General features: G+C 37.9%; 1 protein-coding gene across 1 annotated transcript in view; it reads left to right on the top strand.

Moving 5' to 3' along the window:
• The window catches only part of LOC107559630 (teneurin-3-like), a 308,103-nt gene extending 303,517 nt beyond the window's left edge, over nt 1-4,586 (top strand). The window contains exons 26-29 of the mRNA XM_016243524.1: nt 156-331; nt 729-1,030; nt 2,871-4,482; nt 4,576-4,586. Coding sequence (XP_016099010.1) covers nt 156-331; nt 729-1,030; nt 2,871-4,482; nt 4,576-4,586 — 2,101 coding nt within the window. The remainder of the gene's footprint in view (nt 1-155; nt 332-728; nt 1,031-2,870; nt 4,483-4,575) is intronic.
• The last annotated feature ends 12,148 nt before the right edge of the window (nt 4,587-16,734 follow it).

Below are 16,734 nucleotides of genomic sequence, written 5' to 3'. Positions count from 1 at the left end.
TACTGGAAGCTTGTGACACTATAACAAATTCCTTGTATGTGCAAACATACTTGGCAATAAAGCTCTTTCTGATTCTGATTCGGATTAATGTCATGGCATCATGTGAACTGCACGTCAATTGCAAAAGGTGTTCTAATGGCATTTTTGGTTTGCAGCTATGACAGCGAGGGACGTCTGACAAATGTGACATTCCCCACTGGGGTTATCACCAGTCTAATTGGGGAGATGGACAGAGCCCTAACAGTGGACATTGAGACCTCAGGACGAGATGACGATGTCAGCATCACCACCAACCTCTCTTCCATTGATTCTTTTTACACATTAGTTCAAGGTGCGGCAAGTCTCTGCTGTATTATCATTATTAACAATGACCACTGATGGCTCTATAAACTGACCTGTTGCTTTAAGTCTTGGAAATGTTCCACACTGCTAATCAAGCTGTAACTCACAGGTTAAATCAGTGGTTCTCAAGCTTTTTTGGTCGCGCCCCCCTTTAAACCTATAAAAAAATCTGGCCGGTTTTATTTCTTTTATATATATATATATATATATATATATATATGAGACTAGGAGAGAGATTGAACAAGTGTTAGTGACCAGTTTGCATGCAATTTCTATTCAGTCCTCAAATGTAACTGAAGTTGGGGAAATCAATTCTACCAAAAAATACTATACATGTTGCTAGCAATGAATGCTATAATCAATATAAATATTCTGTTTTCTAATCATAAAGGTCAACGGTAGAAACCTGCTGTCTGTGGATTATGACCGCTCACTGCGCACAGAGAAAATATATGACGATCATCGAAAGTTCCTTCTGAAGATTGTGTATGATGCCTCTGGTCATCCTACACTGTGGGTGCCCAGCAGTAAGCTGATGTCTGTCAACCTCACCTATTCCGGCACTGGTCAGGTCACAAGCATTCAGAGAGGTCCCACAGTCGAGAGGGTAGAATATGATAGCCAGGGACGCATAGTCTCCAGGACCTTTGCCGACGGCAAAACCTGGAGTTACACCTATTTGGACAAGGTGAGAATTGTGCATTTTTCCAATAGTAGGTAGGCCTGTTATATCAGATGATTTGCTGTGGTATGTTGAATATGTGTTGCTTTATTGTCAGAAATTTCCATGGGATATTTTTGCAGGGATGTTCAAATAGTCTGAATTCACATATTGTACAGATTCTAATTAATTGACAGTATTTGAAAATGACTAAATTCCTTGTGTCAAACACAGCATTATATGCTACCACAAATTTAGATTAACAAATGTATTGGCCTTTTTGGAGCTTGGCAATATAAATCTCCTATTTTCCTTGTATGGAAGTGCAGTTTGGACATTCTGCCTAATAATTTTGTGTTTCATGTCAGAAACAACATGGGAGTGAGTAATGTCTGGGTGAACTGTTTCTTAAAGTTCAAGGTGTCCACAGTGCTCCACCATAAATTAGATTTACTGATGGTTACTCCCTTTGAATTGGTTCTCCAGAAGTACACCATTATCACTGTCAGCAGTACAAACATGAAGCTTGTTGGTCCACAGAAAACTGAGATAAATAGCTATACAGACTCCAGAAACTGGTGTGTGCCGAGAGGCAGAGAAACTGGATGTTGTGGATGTTTCTAGCGAGGGAAAAGGCTTAGTAAGGTCTCATAGACAAAATTACAGTCTCAAAATGAGACCACAGGGAAAACTCATGGTTTGAGCTCAGCCTAATGATACCATAAAGAAAGATACAAGGAGTGATATGAAAAGAATAACTTGCACCTCCAACCCTACTTGCAGGAGATCACACCTTTTTTCGCTGTTGTATGCTATAGCCTTGTAAATACTAATGCTTATTAGGAAATGTTTTGTTTGTGGACATTAAAATATTATGAAATATTAGGTTTTTACAGAGTTTGAGATATCAGTTGGATGAAAAAGTGAGCTTCCTCCAAGAGAGCTCTCAGCTGGAACCACAAAAGTTTTGTGAAAAGAAAAACCACTGTGTGCAAATGTGCAGATTAAATATGCATGGCTAGCCTGTCTTTCCGTCGCCTGCCACATGCGCAGGTAGCGTGACCAGTGAGAGGATATCAAACATATGCCACCAGCAGTGCCTAGGGAACTAGAATAATGTCTGTCCAAGTATGGATGACATGGTGAAGGCTTCTCAAAGGTAGACACTCACTGTAGCAATTCCCCAAGATAGAGAGGCCTCTAAGGATAGCCCTCAAAATCTGCAGACATCAGTCAGTCAGTGAGCTTATTTTACCAGCAAAGACATGTATATACGTGGAGTGATGCGGAAGCACTGAATGCCTCACTCTCAGATCCATTCAGCGAAAGGCTCTGGGGATGTCAGTACTTAAGCCCACAGCGAGAAACACTTATTTATCAGCCTTTGCTTCAGCTCACCTCTCACATTGTCCAACAAGACCCAAAACAGATACGGAATAAACATGAGGCCTCAGTCATTCATAACTCAAAGACAACTTGCTGACTTTGTTTACCTCAAGATTCAAGCCTAGAATACAGATGGATTTTAAAAACCCTTCTTTTTATTTGATGCTCCAGTCCCACAATATGCAGAGCACGAAAATAGTTTTCAACCCACCTTATTGAGTTAAGTACGGGCAAATCATGAGGCTAAAGCCAGTAATTGCAGATCATTTTATATTTATGCAGACATGCACATTCAACAGACCTGCATTTAGAAGCTTGAGGGTCATGAAGAACTCAATTAGGCAAAGAAATAATCACTCTATGGAGCGTTAATGCCTGCTTTTACACACCATTTGCATTTTAATAGCATGTAAGAAAATGCATGAAAGAGTAATTAATTGTTTAGGTTAATTTCTCCTCTCTCCCACCTTTTGATTTACAGTCTATGGTGCTGCTTTTACACAGCCAGCGGCAGTACATCTTTGATTATGATCTGCAGGATCGACTCTCCGCCATCACTATGCCAAGTGTGGCCCGTCACACCATGCAAACTATCCGCTCTGTCGGCTACTACCGCAACATCTACAATCCACCTGAAAGTAATGCTTCAGTTATGGTGGACTACAGTGAGGACGGCCAGCTCTTGCGGGTGGCACACTTGGGCACTGGCCGACGTGTTCTTTATAAGTATCGGAGACAGAACAAGCTGTCTGAGATCCTATATGACAGCACACGGGTCAGCTTCACCTATGATGAGACAGCAGGTGTGCTGAAAACTGTCAACCTACAGAGTGAGGGTTTCATTTGTTCTATCAGATATCGGCAGATAGGTCCACTGGTGGACAGGCAGATATTCCGCTTCAGTGAGGACGGCATGGTCAATGCTCGCTTTGACTACACCTATGACAATAGCTTCCGAGTCACCAGCATGCAAGGAGTCATCAACGAGACCCCACTTCCTATAGATCTTTATCAGTTTGACGACATTTCCGGCAAGGTTGAGCAGTTTGGGAAATTCGGCGTCATCTATTACGACATTAACCAGATCATATCAACAGCTGTCATGACCTATACAAAGCACTTTGACGTCCATGGCCGCATCAAGGAGATCCAATACGAGATATTCCGCTCCCTCATGTACTGGATCACTATCCAGTATGACAACATGGGCCGTGTCACCAAAAGAGAAATAAAGATCGGCCCTTTTGCCAACACTACCAAATATGGCTATGAATATGATGTGGACGGGCAGCTGCAGACAGTCTACCTGAATGAGAAAATGATGTGGCGGTATAATTACGACCTGAACGGCAACCTACACCTGCTGAACCCTGGCAACAGTGCACGACTCACTCCCCTCCGCTATGACTTACGGGACCGCATCACACGACTTGGCGACGTGCAATATCGTATGGACGAAGATGGTTTTCTGCGCCAAAGGGGTACGGAGATCTTTGAGTACAACTCCAAGGGCCTCTTGGTTCGGGTGCATAGTAAAGCCAGTGGCTGGACCATCCAGTACCGCTATGATGGGCTAGGAAGACGCCTGGCCTCTCGCAACAGTCTGGGCCAGCACCTTCAGTTCTTCTATGCGGACCTCAACTACCCAACACGCATTACCCATGTCTACAACCACTCCAGCTCTGAAATCACCTCACTCTACTATGACCTACAAGGCCATCTGTTTGCCATGGAAATTAGCAGTGGTGAGGAGTTTTACATTGCTTGTGACAACACAGGAACACCACTGGCAGTCTTCAGCAGCAATGGGCTTCTCCTCAAGCAGGTGCAATATACTGCTTATGGAGAGATCTATTTTGACTCTAACCCTGACTTTCAATTGGTTATTGGATTCCATGGTGGCCTATATGACCCTTTAACAAGATTGCTGCACTTTGGAGAGCGGGACTATGACATTCAAGCTGGCCGTTGGACCACCCCAGATATAAGCACCTGGACCAGGGTGGGCAAGGACCCAGCTCCCTTCAACTTGTATATGTTCTGCAATAATAATCCCATCAGCAAGGTGCATGAGGTCAAGGAGTATGTCACAGGTGAGAAGAGGGCCCTTTTGGCATACTGTATTAGTCTTTTGTTTGTACGATTTTAATTAGTTTTACTGTTGGGCAAAAAACTGTATTTATCAGACAGCCTGTGAAGCTCCCGTGTACACACTCCCAGAGCTCCTATCCCAGAGACTAAAGGGAAAGGGTTAATGTTTTAGAAGTGAGGAGTTGTGCCTAAGTGCCACACACACTGCAGTTATACAAAAAAAACTGAGGCACTTCCTCTCATTGACTGAACACACCCCCATCCTACATATTTGTTCACATTATTGCATTGAATGGATAATGGACTCTCTAAGAGAGCTACCCAAGAAAAACTCAGTTATGATTTGTTTTTGTCTTTTTTATGTAAAACTTTAAAGGTGTCTTGGTCAGTGATAAAATGGAGAGAAAAAGGCAAATGTGTTTACATGCGCAGACCACTGCACCCAGATGAACTAATATAATGCCTTTTTCGCAAGGCAGTGACTGTAATTCAGTGGTTCGTACTGTCCTTGCTCTCAGCAACATGTTTTGTCAACTAGTGAGGACTGGGGTTTCAGACTGTGAGCTCGTTGATCATTTCTCTTCTGCTTTGATTTCTTAAGGGACACAGTTGTGGTTCATATAATCAAATCTGAGTGTACTCATTCCTGGTCACTCTCTCATTCCTGAACCAACCCAGGTGGTGAATAGAGCGGAAACTGACAGAACAAAATATATAAATATACATCTCATAACTGACCGGTACTTTGACAAGAGATGTTAGAATATCTTTATGGATTTTTTTTTTTAAGTAAAAAAATTCCACCTATCCGTACAACAATATTAGTCGCAGAGAAAGTAATTTATGTACAGTGTTTATACATAAAAATAAAATCTTACAAATATTGAGACTTTTTCGTCTTGTCATGCATTACTGTTTATACTCATGAATTTTAATATTTTATCTTATCAAAATTTGTGGTAATGCTAATTGAAATAAAATCAGCTGTACTGTGTCACTGAATCTTCAAAACTGTTTTTCTTCTCTTTCCATCCTCTGAAACTGATTGTTGCCTTTTTTTATTTCTATTTCTCTCTTTTTCAGATTGTCTAAATGCTATCAGCGGTTTCATGGCGTTACTGCTGCTGTAATCAACAATAGGTATAGAGTAGCTTTTTTCAGTTGTGAAAAGAGGAAATACTACAATCAAATACTAAAAACCCAACAAGGGTTTAGTAATTTGGCAGATATTATTCCTTTACAGTAAAGTCATGGTATTGTTCTGTCTTTAATTGGAATGAGTTTGAAGCTTAAAGCTTTTAAAGACTTTCTGTCCCTATATACAAGTTCACGCTTTAGCCTCGCTTTCTATCCAGAGACAAGATTATTTCAAAAACTTTCCGCTCTTTTTAATGTTTTAGATGAAGGATATATCACACTAGCATTAATATGTGTTGTCACTGGCAGCATGGGGGGGGGGGATTTGCAAGGAGTTTATATCCCTCCATTTTAACCATGATTAAAACTCCTTTGACAAGAAGAAACACTCAAACGCTCTTGAATCAAAAGGGTCATTAGACAGCAGAGATACTGTGGCTTTTTCCACTGAACACAGATATTGCCCTATGATCATGTTATGATGCCAGAAATAAAACTTGTTTTGCATGGGGTTAAATTTATGTAACTGAAATAACAAGTGCTAAAGCAGAAATTTAGAAATGTACTGAGCACTAAATAAGAACTGAACCGTTACCTTAAAAGAGAATTCCGCCATCACCCACATGAAGGAGATTGATTTAGGATTTCTTTTACTTTAAAATATTTGACAACAAATCTAAGAGCACCACAAACATTAAAGTGATCAGAAGTCACCCCAAAAGGACAAAAAATTCATTTGTATGCCTAAATGGACTGCCTCCTTCTTCAGATACTGTTTTTGTATAGGCTTCTTAAAGATTGTATAAAATAAAATGTTCTGACTAATGAATGAGAAAACATTGTTTCCGTTTTAGTTTGTTGTTTTCCTATGAAAAGTTTTTAAATCAATCATGTAACTGTATGGTGGAGCCTATTTTTCTATTCATGAGTGAATGGAGGTCTGAAGGGGATGTTACCCACCTGTGGGTCTGTGAGGTTTTTTGTTTGGGATTCTCAGTAACTGATTGTTCGAAGAGGGTCTGAGCTTGTTAGGGTGAACTTTTCCCCCTGAAAAAATAAAAAAAAGGTGAGCACTTAATTAAAACACTAGTAATAACCAGAACAAGAACCACTGCAATATTAACAAAGTGTTTCCCTTAAAAGGTCTACACAGGTTCTCTGCGATACAGTCATTTGTTTGCGTAAGGAGTGACCACTGTACTCAGGAGCCCTTCAATCAGTGTGTATGAACAAATTTCAATGTGTGTTGGTCAACATTGTCAAAATATTCTTATAAAAAGCCAGAACTTGCTTAACAGAAGTAGATTTGGGGGGAACGTGTGACAGAGTAGCAGTGAAGATACAAATGTCTGTGAGAGGAGAAGGGAGAACAGAAAACGACCTGATATGTTTGCTATTGATGGCATGCATACAGTATCAACCCAATGAATCAAAGGAAGCTCACTTTTTTCCTTATTAGTGCCAATATGTACATGATCTGTTTTGATATTCCTTTGCACTACAATGTATATGTTGAAGATGATGCCTCTACATTATACATTTTTGCAGTCGTCACGTCTCTGGTCTGATGTGAGGGCGATTGTAAATACTGGTTATTTTTCCTAAATTAAAAGGAAAGATGCCTGTACAGAAAATCATGAGTATTTAATTAAATACTTTCAAATAAATGCCATTATCATCACACAGTTTACAGTCACTTAACAGTAACGTTTTCTCATATCAGATCTGATGTGGGATTTGGGACTGAATTTGTCTGAGAACTGAACATTCAAAAATGCTGTGTGTGATTAGCTTTGTTGCTACTGCGACAAATCAACCATTGGTTTTTGCTCAATTACTTTGTCTTTTGAACAGTCTATATTTTGTGTATTTTGTATGATCTGTTTTACAAACTTGTTTCAAACAATTACTACGAACTGAAGTGATTTTACCTGTAAATTCAATAACTTATCTTGCAATCTCTCATTTGTAATGAGGATTTAGAGAATGTTGTATTACTGATGTTCTTACGTTATTTGTTTTTGCTCAGTTTTGCTTTTGTAATGTTTTATAGCCACGCAGCATCTCAGAAAAAAAAAAAAGCTCATGATTTCCATTTGATAGACACGTCTGTTTAGAGTGCAATTAAAGTGCAATTTTGATGTAATCTAAACTAGGTCACTGCTGGATTCATTACCTTTTATCTTCAACATGTTAATTGCTCCACAGAGATCAATCATAAAAATAAAATGTAATATTAAAAAAATTGTGTATTTATTAGTCCATTACACAAATGTGACCACATATCTTACTCATTAAGCGAGTCAGGAAAGCAATAGAGCAGTGGTTCTCAAACTGTGGGATGTAGTGCGACCCAGGAAATGTACACTACTAAAAAACAATTAAAAATTTACTTTAGATATAATGTTACTACTGTGGCACTTTTTCACAGATCTGCAAAGGGCCAATAAAGAATCGAAAGGGGCATGGATATTGATATTAATGAAAATGTGCCGTTATGGTTGTTACAATCCCTAATTCTGTCATTCACCCACTGTCTTTTGTTATTCCAAACCTTTATGATAATTTTCTGCAAAATACAAGGTAATGACAAACTACACTGAATGCATACAGGTTTGGAACGGCAGATTTCTACTCTCTAAAAAAAAACAATGGTACTTGGCCTGAAATGTTTGAGAATCACTAAAACACAAAGAAAAGCTGTTTTCTTTTCTAATTACATTCCTGTAGCTCAAGCGTTAGAGTACGGTGCTATAGCAATGCCAATGTCATGGGTTCGACATCGTATGCTTTGAAATGCAATGTAAGTCGCTTAAATAAAAGTGTCTGCCAAATGCATAAATGTAATTTAATTGAATATCAGGTCAATATCCACGACAGAACAGATAAAACGGAAATAAAAATTATCATCACAAAACAAAGCTTGTCGGGATAATAAATATGAAACTATTTCTTACATGGAGAGCATGTATGTGAAACAGTTCGGAAATCACTTTCGTGATTCTGTATAATTTATCAATTATCCATATGTTTTAGAACTGATGGGGAGAAAAGTGTCTCAGATTTGATACGGCACACTCCAATTATACATGTTTCATATATATAGCTCTATTGAAAGCAGCCTAGAAACTGAGGGCCAAAGATTAATGAATAAGTCTGATCCTCTACTACAGCCACATCACATATACGTACCTGACAACCAAACTTCAGCCATCCACACTCTAACAAGCCTTGTCCACCTCACAGAGCAGTCTGTGCCCCTCATTACTCTACTGAATCAGTTTATGTTCATGTTTATGAAGCAGTGAGCCTAAAGGGTTTGGGCCAGAAGACGGCCTCTGATTTCATGGGCAATGGCCCATTCTTACTGCAGAGAAATAGCTTTGCTGCCCCTTTGTTGTTTTGAGAGCACCGAGCCAGATGTGCTTCCATAACAGTGTTTGAGGCTCACAGTGGCATGGTGCTCTCAATCAGAGTGGGACGCCATCCAAAAGGCCCCACGTCTCAAATGTGGTCATGTTTCCAGCAGCTGCAGCTGCCGAACAGAAGACACAAAGCACACTTTTGGGATATGGGAAGGCTTGTGGGAAAAAAAATGTAATGGGTTTTCCAGTCGCTTCTGCTGCATGTCTTTGAGGCCAAGCACATCTCTTTTGTTTGCCATTTATGAGTAGGTCTGAAGTGCTGATCAAGGCCACGTGGTGAGATGTGAACAGGTGCAGTGTGTCTGTGTGCTCTCATTACATTATAACCTCAGAGCAGTTCTAACTAAACATCCAGCTCAGGCAATTCCTTGAGTGTGTGACAGACAAATTATATACAACAGGCTTATGACAGCTGATTTATTTTATGATACAAATAAAACAGATTAAGCTGGGTCTGCACACACATTCTGTGTTGTGCAGGGTCGTAATAATAAAAAATAATAAAAACCGCTTACTGATATTACTTGCGGACACAATTTCTGACAACATTAAATATCAAAAGTAAATATAGCCGCAAGCAGCAATGACAGACCCAAGCACCTCTGCTACTGCCACCCGATGGCTTTGAGAAAACAGTGTAGGGATTTTTTTTACAATTGATACAACCCATTTCTTAATACTAAGGTCACTATTTCCAAACTTTTCACAGAGTGAGCACAACAGAAGTCTATGTGATTCATTAAGTACCTTCAGACAACCTCCTCACACTTTCTGAATTTTAATAAGATAATAGGCTTTAGGTGCCAGGTAGTGATTAGGTTAAGATAAAGTATTCATGATATAAAGACATTCAACCTTAATATTGTTCCTCTAAGGGGGCACATGGGTCATTAGATATCCAGTAAAAACTTAACACTTGGGAGACCAAAGGAGTGGTTTATGAGATACAAAACATATACTATATTGCATTTTTGGCAAATGTGGTAAAACTGAACATGGTGTGGGATCCGTCAATTTCACATTTCTGTAAACAGAAAAAAAAGAAAATGTACACAACACAAAGCAATGTGAACACAATTTTAAAAAATCAGGGTGGCTTTAGGTCCGTAACCACCATAGACACTGAGGGGGTCGAGTCTCTCTGCAGCTCTACTGCACTCCATTACGCAGTGCTCCGTTTGTTAATAGGATGACAAAAAGATTTAGGCTTTAAAAGTTTTTAGGCTTGGTCTGCTTCAGCAGTCTAAAAATGCAAATAATTGAGATGAGGGGTTTACTGTAAATTTCACTGACATGAAACTTTATGTGTTTAGGCACATCTGGCATACAAATAAAAGTGAATGAGGCAAATTTTAAAATAACACTTTCAAACAGCTCGAAATTATTATTATAGAATTTCCTTCACCATTCTATTTTTTATACTTCATAATAAAAAAGAAAATAAAAGGCCCCCCCAACGTTCAAGATATGGTCACGGCCTTGCTTTTATTATTTAATTAAAAAAATAATAATATTAATGTTCAAACATACATGTTTATATATTTGATGCTTTGTTGTATTCCTCATTTGTAAGTCGCTTTGGACAAAAGCATCTGCTCACTGAATAAATGTAAACATGTTGCACAGCCTTCTGGGAGCTCCCCCTTTCCAGAGATGTGTGAGCCCATAGCAAATGCTATAAACTTTTACATGGTAAACAGACTCATTTGGTAGGCTATATTTAAAAAGCACTGTTCAGTCAGCAGAGCCACTAACAGAGTAACGTCTCATTTGGTCTCCAGTGTGTGAAGAGAGAAACGCAATGAGACATGGCAGTATAACCGAGCTCAGAGACTGGTCCAGGGTTGATAGCACTGCATGGATCATCTGGAAGCATATGGCATTAAGCTCCTATATGTCAAGCTCTTCAATATAACTTTATATATAACTTTAAAATGTCACAATGCTTTACATGAAGAAAAAACTGAAAGAATTTTTTATAGAATTTAAAAATATATAATAACATACAATACAAAGGACATTGCATGCCTTCCACTGATAAACTTATATTTCATTAACCTGACAGGCAGCATTAAAAAACAGTTGCCTTATGAACAAAATTCTTAATGAGTAATTAACACCTATTACCTAGTTTAACATAACAATAAATTATGAACATTCAAACATAAATAGATCTATATATGGCATTAAATTATATGGCATTCATAAATAGTGGAATGCACTTTATCTAATAATTGGTTAAGCATTGTCCAATAATCAAATATATTATAAATTGTTACAACTACCTCACAGAGCACACGAACTACTGCACATTTATTCTTGAGAAGTGGGACAAAACAGGGTGCAAAATTGAAAAAATAAAACCTTGTACTCAGACAAACGAAACTAAATATACAGTGGGTGCGGAAAGTATTCAGACCCCCTTAAATTTTTCACTCTTTTGTAGCGAATTTAGCTCACAACAGGAAATATGAATAATTAACCATAACTAATTATGATTAATTATTAATATTTTAGATCCACTGTAGATATTTAGCTGACCACTCAGGGTCAACCGTCTTGTCAATTCTAAGAACGTTAATTTCCTGGTTAAAGGAAATAACTTTCTTACTGTACAATTCTATAAGTTTGTAACGTAAATCTGCATGATTATTGACTCCGGTTATGAGTAAACAATGAACACGTCAAGTGTGATACAAGTAAGGTTTTATTAACTACATAAACACTTAAACTAGTCTAACATACTACATAAACACATTAAGCCGGTCTAACATACACATACACACACACACACATACAGTTGGTATAGGAAAGGGTTAAAGTTTAGCACTAAAGAAAGAGACATAAGGAATGACATTTATGGAACCATTTTGCATATTCAGCAGATCTAAAACCTGAGGGAAAACGTCAGATTCTTAGTTCAAACAAACCTTGTAAAAAGGTGTAACTGATACAATTCCACAACAAATATAAAATATCATAATGAAATATTATCAAAATTATCAAAATATTCAACTGACGGAGGTGACAGAACTGACGGAGTTGACACATCTGATGGTGGTGACGAAAACCTGAATTTGTAATCATTTTAACTATTAAATACATTGAATCAGTCAATTACTGTATTAAAACAAACAGTGAGTATGTTATTGTTTATAAAGCTTTTATTCAAGAGTCACATTTAAGTATTTTGATATATCATTGGAACACAATCTTATGGTGGTGACATCTGACGGTGTTGACAAATTTGGCATTTCTTTCAGTTCATGTAGTAGCCATTTTATTTGTTTCTGTTAATGCTAGATGCTAATGGAACGTGCTTCAGGAGAATACAATTATCTAAATATTTCAAATAATTTCCTCAGAAATTGGAAGATGGTGTTGACATATCATGGCTGTGACACAGGAAATATTAACATTAGGATTTAAAATATTCTAAAACTATGAAACTTAGCAGAGCCTGTCTGACACTGCAGTACTCTGCAGAGGTGAACTGTGGCAAGGGGGTCCTTTAGAGTGACAGCTGCCCTGATATTCCCTGATTTTATTATAAACCCAATTCCAAAAAAATGGGACACTGTACAAATTGTGAGTAAAAAAGGAATGGAATAATTTACAAATTCTGAATAAAATATTGAAATTTGAAACTTCCACATCATTGCATTCTGTTTTTATTCACAATTTGTAGTGTCCCAACTTTTTTGGAATCGGGTTTGTACATTTTATTGAATGTCTGACGGTGTTGACAAAAAGTGGGGACGCAACTTTAAAATCTTATGAAACATGCATATGTCATTAAAAAAACAACCTTGATTTGATAGATATTAAGTGTTGCTTTTGATAAAGCAAGTCCATTTTATTGCATATGAATGATTGAACCCTTCTCTGTGGACACACTGTTTTAGATGTCGTGAGAGGACATTAAGAAACACAGATTTGGTATAATAATGAGAAAATAAAATTGAAGGTGATAATTGTGTTAAATACATTCTATTATTAATCCCTCATGACATTTAAAATTGAAAATATTTGTAATTTTTAAAGCTAATAGCAGTTACCCTTGCTGGACCTGTTTTGTCCCACGTCTCAAGAATGACTGTGTCATTTATCAATCCTAGGTGAAGGCTTAGCTCATGAATATTAATTCATATTAATTATTCCTCTGAAGGTTACCAAGTCTCTGTATTTCATCAGACTATTCCGTGTGAAAGACACTCATGCGTTTTTATGAGTGTCAAATTGAACATTTCAAACCCCTTTCATTACACTGGGCTCCATATAACTGAACAAAAAAGAGTGGCTTCTGTGAGCTCCGAAACGACATTAAGGTGTGAGAATATTAGATGAGCCATGCAGTTGTAGTAATACTTGATGCAAACTGCTTTGTGAACTCACTCTGTACAGGTTCTCCATTAATTTTGTTAGAAAACAATGAAAAGCAGCCACTGGGAGCGTGAACGTAATTTCTGTATAATGTTACATGCAGGAAGATTATGTGTTATTATGTACTTTACTTTGAAGCTGATAATGACTAGTGACTACACGATGCTTCTTGTGGTCGTTTTCAATGGCGGCAGTGGACGCCAGAGGTGGAAGTGTGGCTCTGATACTCAGTTTTCATAAAACGTTTCAATTAAAGGCACAATATGTAAGATTTTTTTATTAAAATATCCAAAAACCACTAGAAAAGTGTTATATTTTGCTGACTTGTGTACTTACGTTATCCCAAATGTTTCGAAGAATGTTTAAATCCAGAGAAATAAGCAAATTTAACTAGTGACACGGACCGTGTCCATAGTGTCATCGTGTCGCCTGCCAATGACATCATAACCCCTCGATTTCCCCTCGGTTTTGTTTTGAAGAAAACATGGAAACACCAAAGATGCTTTGATATGTTATGCGACCGCACAGAGTAGCATTATAACAGAACTTTCAAATGTATCTAGTATGATAAAACAGCGCTACTTTTTTCCCCCACATACGCACGACCGGAAGGAGCGGAAGCGGTCGACTGTGGCATAATAACAGCTTCGCTGCTTTCGAGCCGTGTCACACGCTCGTTCAGCGGCCTCGTTTCGCTCCGACAGCTTTCAGCCTCACCCTGCTTCATTCTACTATGTTAATAAATCATTAGCTCATCCATGAACATGATTTCTGCCCGAGTCCCGTCGGATTGCATCGGCTGTGGGGATGAAGACCACAACTCCCATGATTCCACACTCAGTCACGGCGTCATCAAACTACGCCTTTGTCTATTTGTTTATTTTGAATACACGCCCTCTAGCGGCGAAAATTACATATTGTGCCTTTAACTTTGCTTAAGTGATATTAGGCAGGGTTAGAATCAGAATGAGGTTTATTGACAAGGAATTTGTATTTTTCTTAAATTATTCTATTTATTTCTATCAGTAGTTTATAAATATTCACATTTAAATAAGTATTTTACATTAAATTCTGACAAATAAATACTGGAATGCATCCATTTCTTTTAATGCATCCATCCAACTTTATCTAATGATACGTTAAAGTGTTAAAACCATAACTATCTCACAGAGCACATGAACTACTGCACATTTAAAACTGGAATCTTTATGGAGTAATTTAATTCCCACAAATGTAGTGCAAAAATGGTAACATGTATGCACGGGTAATTTAATAAATATGACTGAATTTACATATTGCACTTGAGTTGTACTCCACAGTGGTTGTATTTGCACTATACAATAAAACAGAATTAACACCCCATTTCTCAAACATTCTATAACACAACATTTGCAGTATTCCATACAATGGTTTTATGAACCATGATGGAAGTATAGTTAATTTCCCATAATGCTCTGATCATTTAAAAAGCTGCAAATTTAGTGCATTCAAAAATGTGTCTAAACCCAATTTGGTTAATAAATTGAAGACATTGCTATATGGATCATCCATTAAACATGTTTAGATCTAAACTTACTTAATCACAGCTATCACACCTTGTGGATATTTGCCACCTGTATTACTATTTCCTTGTTTTGTTATTTTTTTAATCTGGAACCATATGGGAAGCAAGTTTTATGGATATCAAACAGAGCTCTCTGTGTCACATGCCATATGCTGAAGAAATCATAAAGGTAAGTGAAGTCTGCTGTGCTTCATTTAAAAATGCCATAGTGCATTCAGTTCATTTCATTAGCTAACTGCACATCAATTCATGCAATAGATCAGATTTTAGGGTTTTATGTTTTTAATGGAGACAATGGGCCAAATGAAATGACATGTTTTTGGTTAATCAAAGTGTCTTGGCAGCCAAGAGATTTTAATTCAGCTGCTTTCTCTAACTGTTTTCATCTTCACTTACAAAGCTTTTGGCTAATGACCAGCGCTTTATCAAGGCTGAAATGGAGAGACAGGGAGGGAGCACATTGCAGGCCCATGTGAGGCTTTTCTGTATATTAAACCTGTGCTAAATCAGACAAAGCACCAGTGGCAACCCAGATGCTCCATTACTTGTCCGTATGTTTATTATTTGTCCTTAGGTATTTTATTTGCCTTCAAACACTCACTTTTTACTTGAAATATTGAAACGTAAGACGTAGCTGTCATAGTGGAATAATGTAATAAATCCTAGAACATAAAAGGTATGATTTTGCTCACATTTAATTATTTTTCAGTTTATTCAACACCCACATCCCCTGTCATTGTTGCTACACTTGCTGAGCATGATTTGCCAAACACCATATCGGACAGATTGCATCTCTCTGGTCTGAAAACTTTTGCCTTCACACTGAACAGCCTCTTTACTGGCATGGAGGACTTTTGTTTTTCAAAGTGTCAAACCTTGTTTCCTGAAGATGAAGCTTAAAGGAAACTAGCTTTTGAGGTCAGCAAGCAGCAACATAAGGACAGATGTACTTTACTGAGTGGGAAAATAACTGATCCGCAGTGCTTTTCAAACTGCTTGTTTATATATACACATATACACTCACACACACGCACAAAAGGGTGATGCCGAAGAAATGAACAAACATTTAAAAATTCTAAATGGTGGCACCCACCATAGTCTACACTCTTAAAAATAAAGGTTTCATAAGGGGGTTTATAACGATGCCACGGAAGAAACAATTTTGGTTCTCCAAAGAACATTCAGTGAACAGAGGGGCGCGGGAAGATGTTTTCGGTTGGGGGTGCTGTGTGTGTCCATGTTAGCTGAAAGGGTGGGGGGTGGGGATCTGGTTCACTTACGTCGGTGCTTGTGCTGGGGCTGGTGTTGTTTAAATGCCGATTTTGGAAAGTTTTTGCTGGGATGGGCATTTTAAAAAAATCTGAAATTCGCTTTTGCGCCATTATCTCCTTGTATTAAAGTTAATCGTGTTCGCATTCTGTATAGTTCATGTCTGATACCACGCGCTAGCGTCACGTGTTAATGAGGATTAGGCTAATCATCCCATATAGAAAACATCCCAATTAAAATTAATCATGTTTATAAAGATAAACATGGGTTTATTATAGCCCACTTACAATTTACATTTCAGAGATCATTACAAATAAATTATTAAATGCTAAAACTGAATAAATTTAAATGAACAAACTTGGCGTTGCATTTGCATCCATGTGAAAACAGGGGGTGCTGCAGCCCCCTCAGCACCCTTACTTCCCGCGTCCCTGATGAACAGTTCTTAAAAGAACCTCTTTTGTTTCTTATTTTTT

Source organism: Sinocyclocheilus grahami, unplaced genomic scaffold, assembly GCF_001515645.1.
Source record: "Sinocyclocheilus grahami isolate Dianchi unplaced genomic scaffold, SAMN03320097.WGS_v1.1 scaffold693.1, whole genome shotgun sequence".
Lineage (NCBI taxonomy): Eukaryota > Metazoa > Chordata > Actinopteri > Cypriniformes > Cyprinidae > Sinocyclocheilus > Sinocyclocheilus grahami.
Note: the sequence above shows the minus strand (reverse complement) of the source record. Positions and strands in the feature narration are given on the sequence as shown.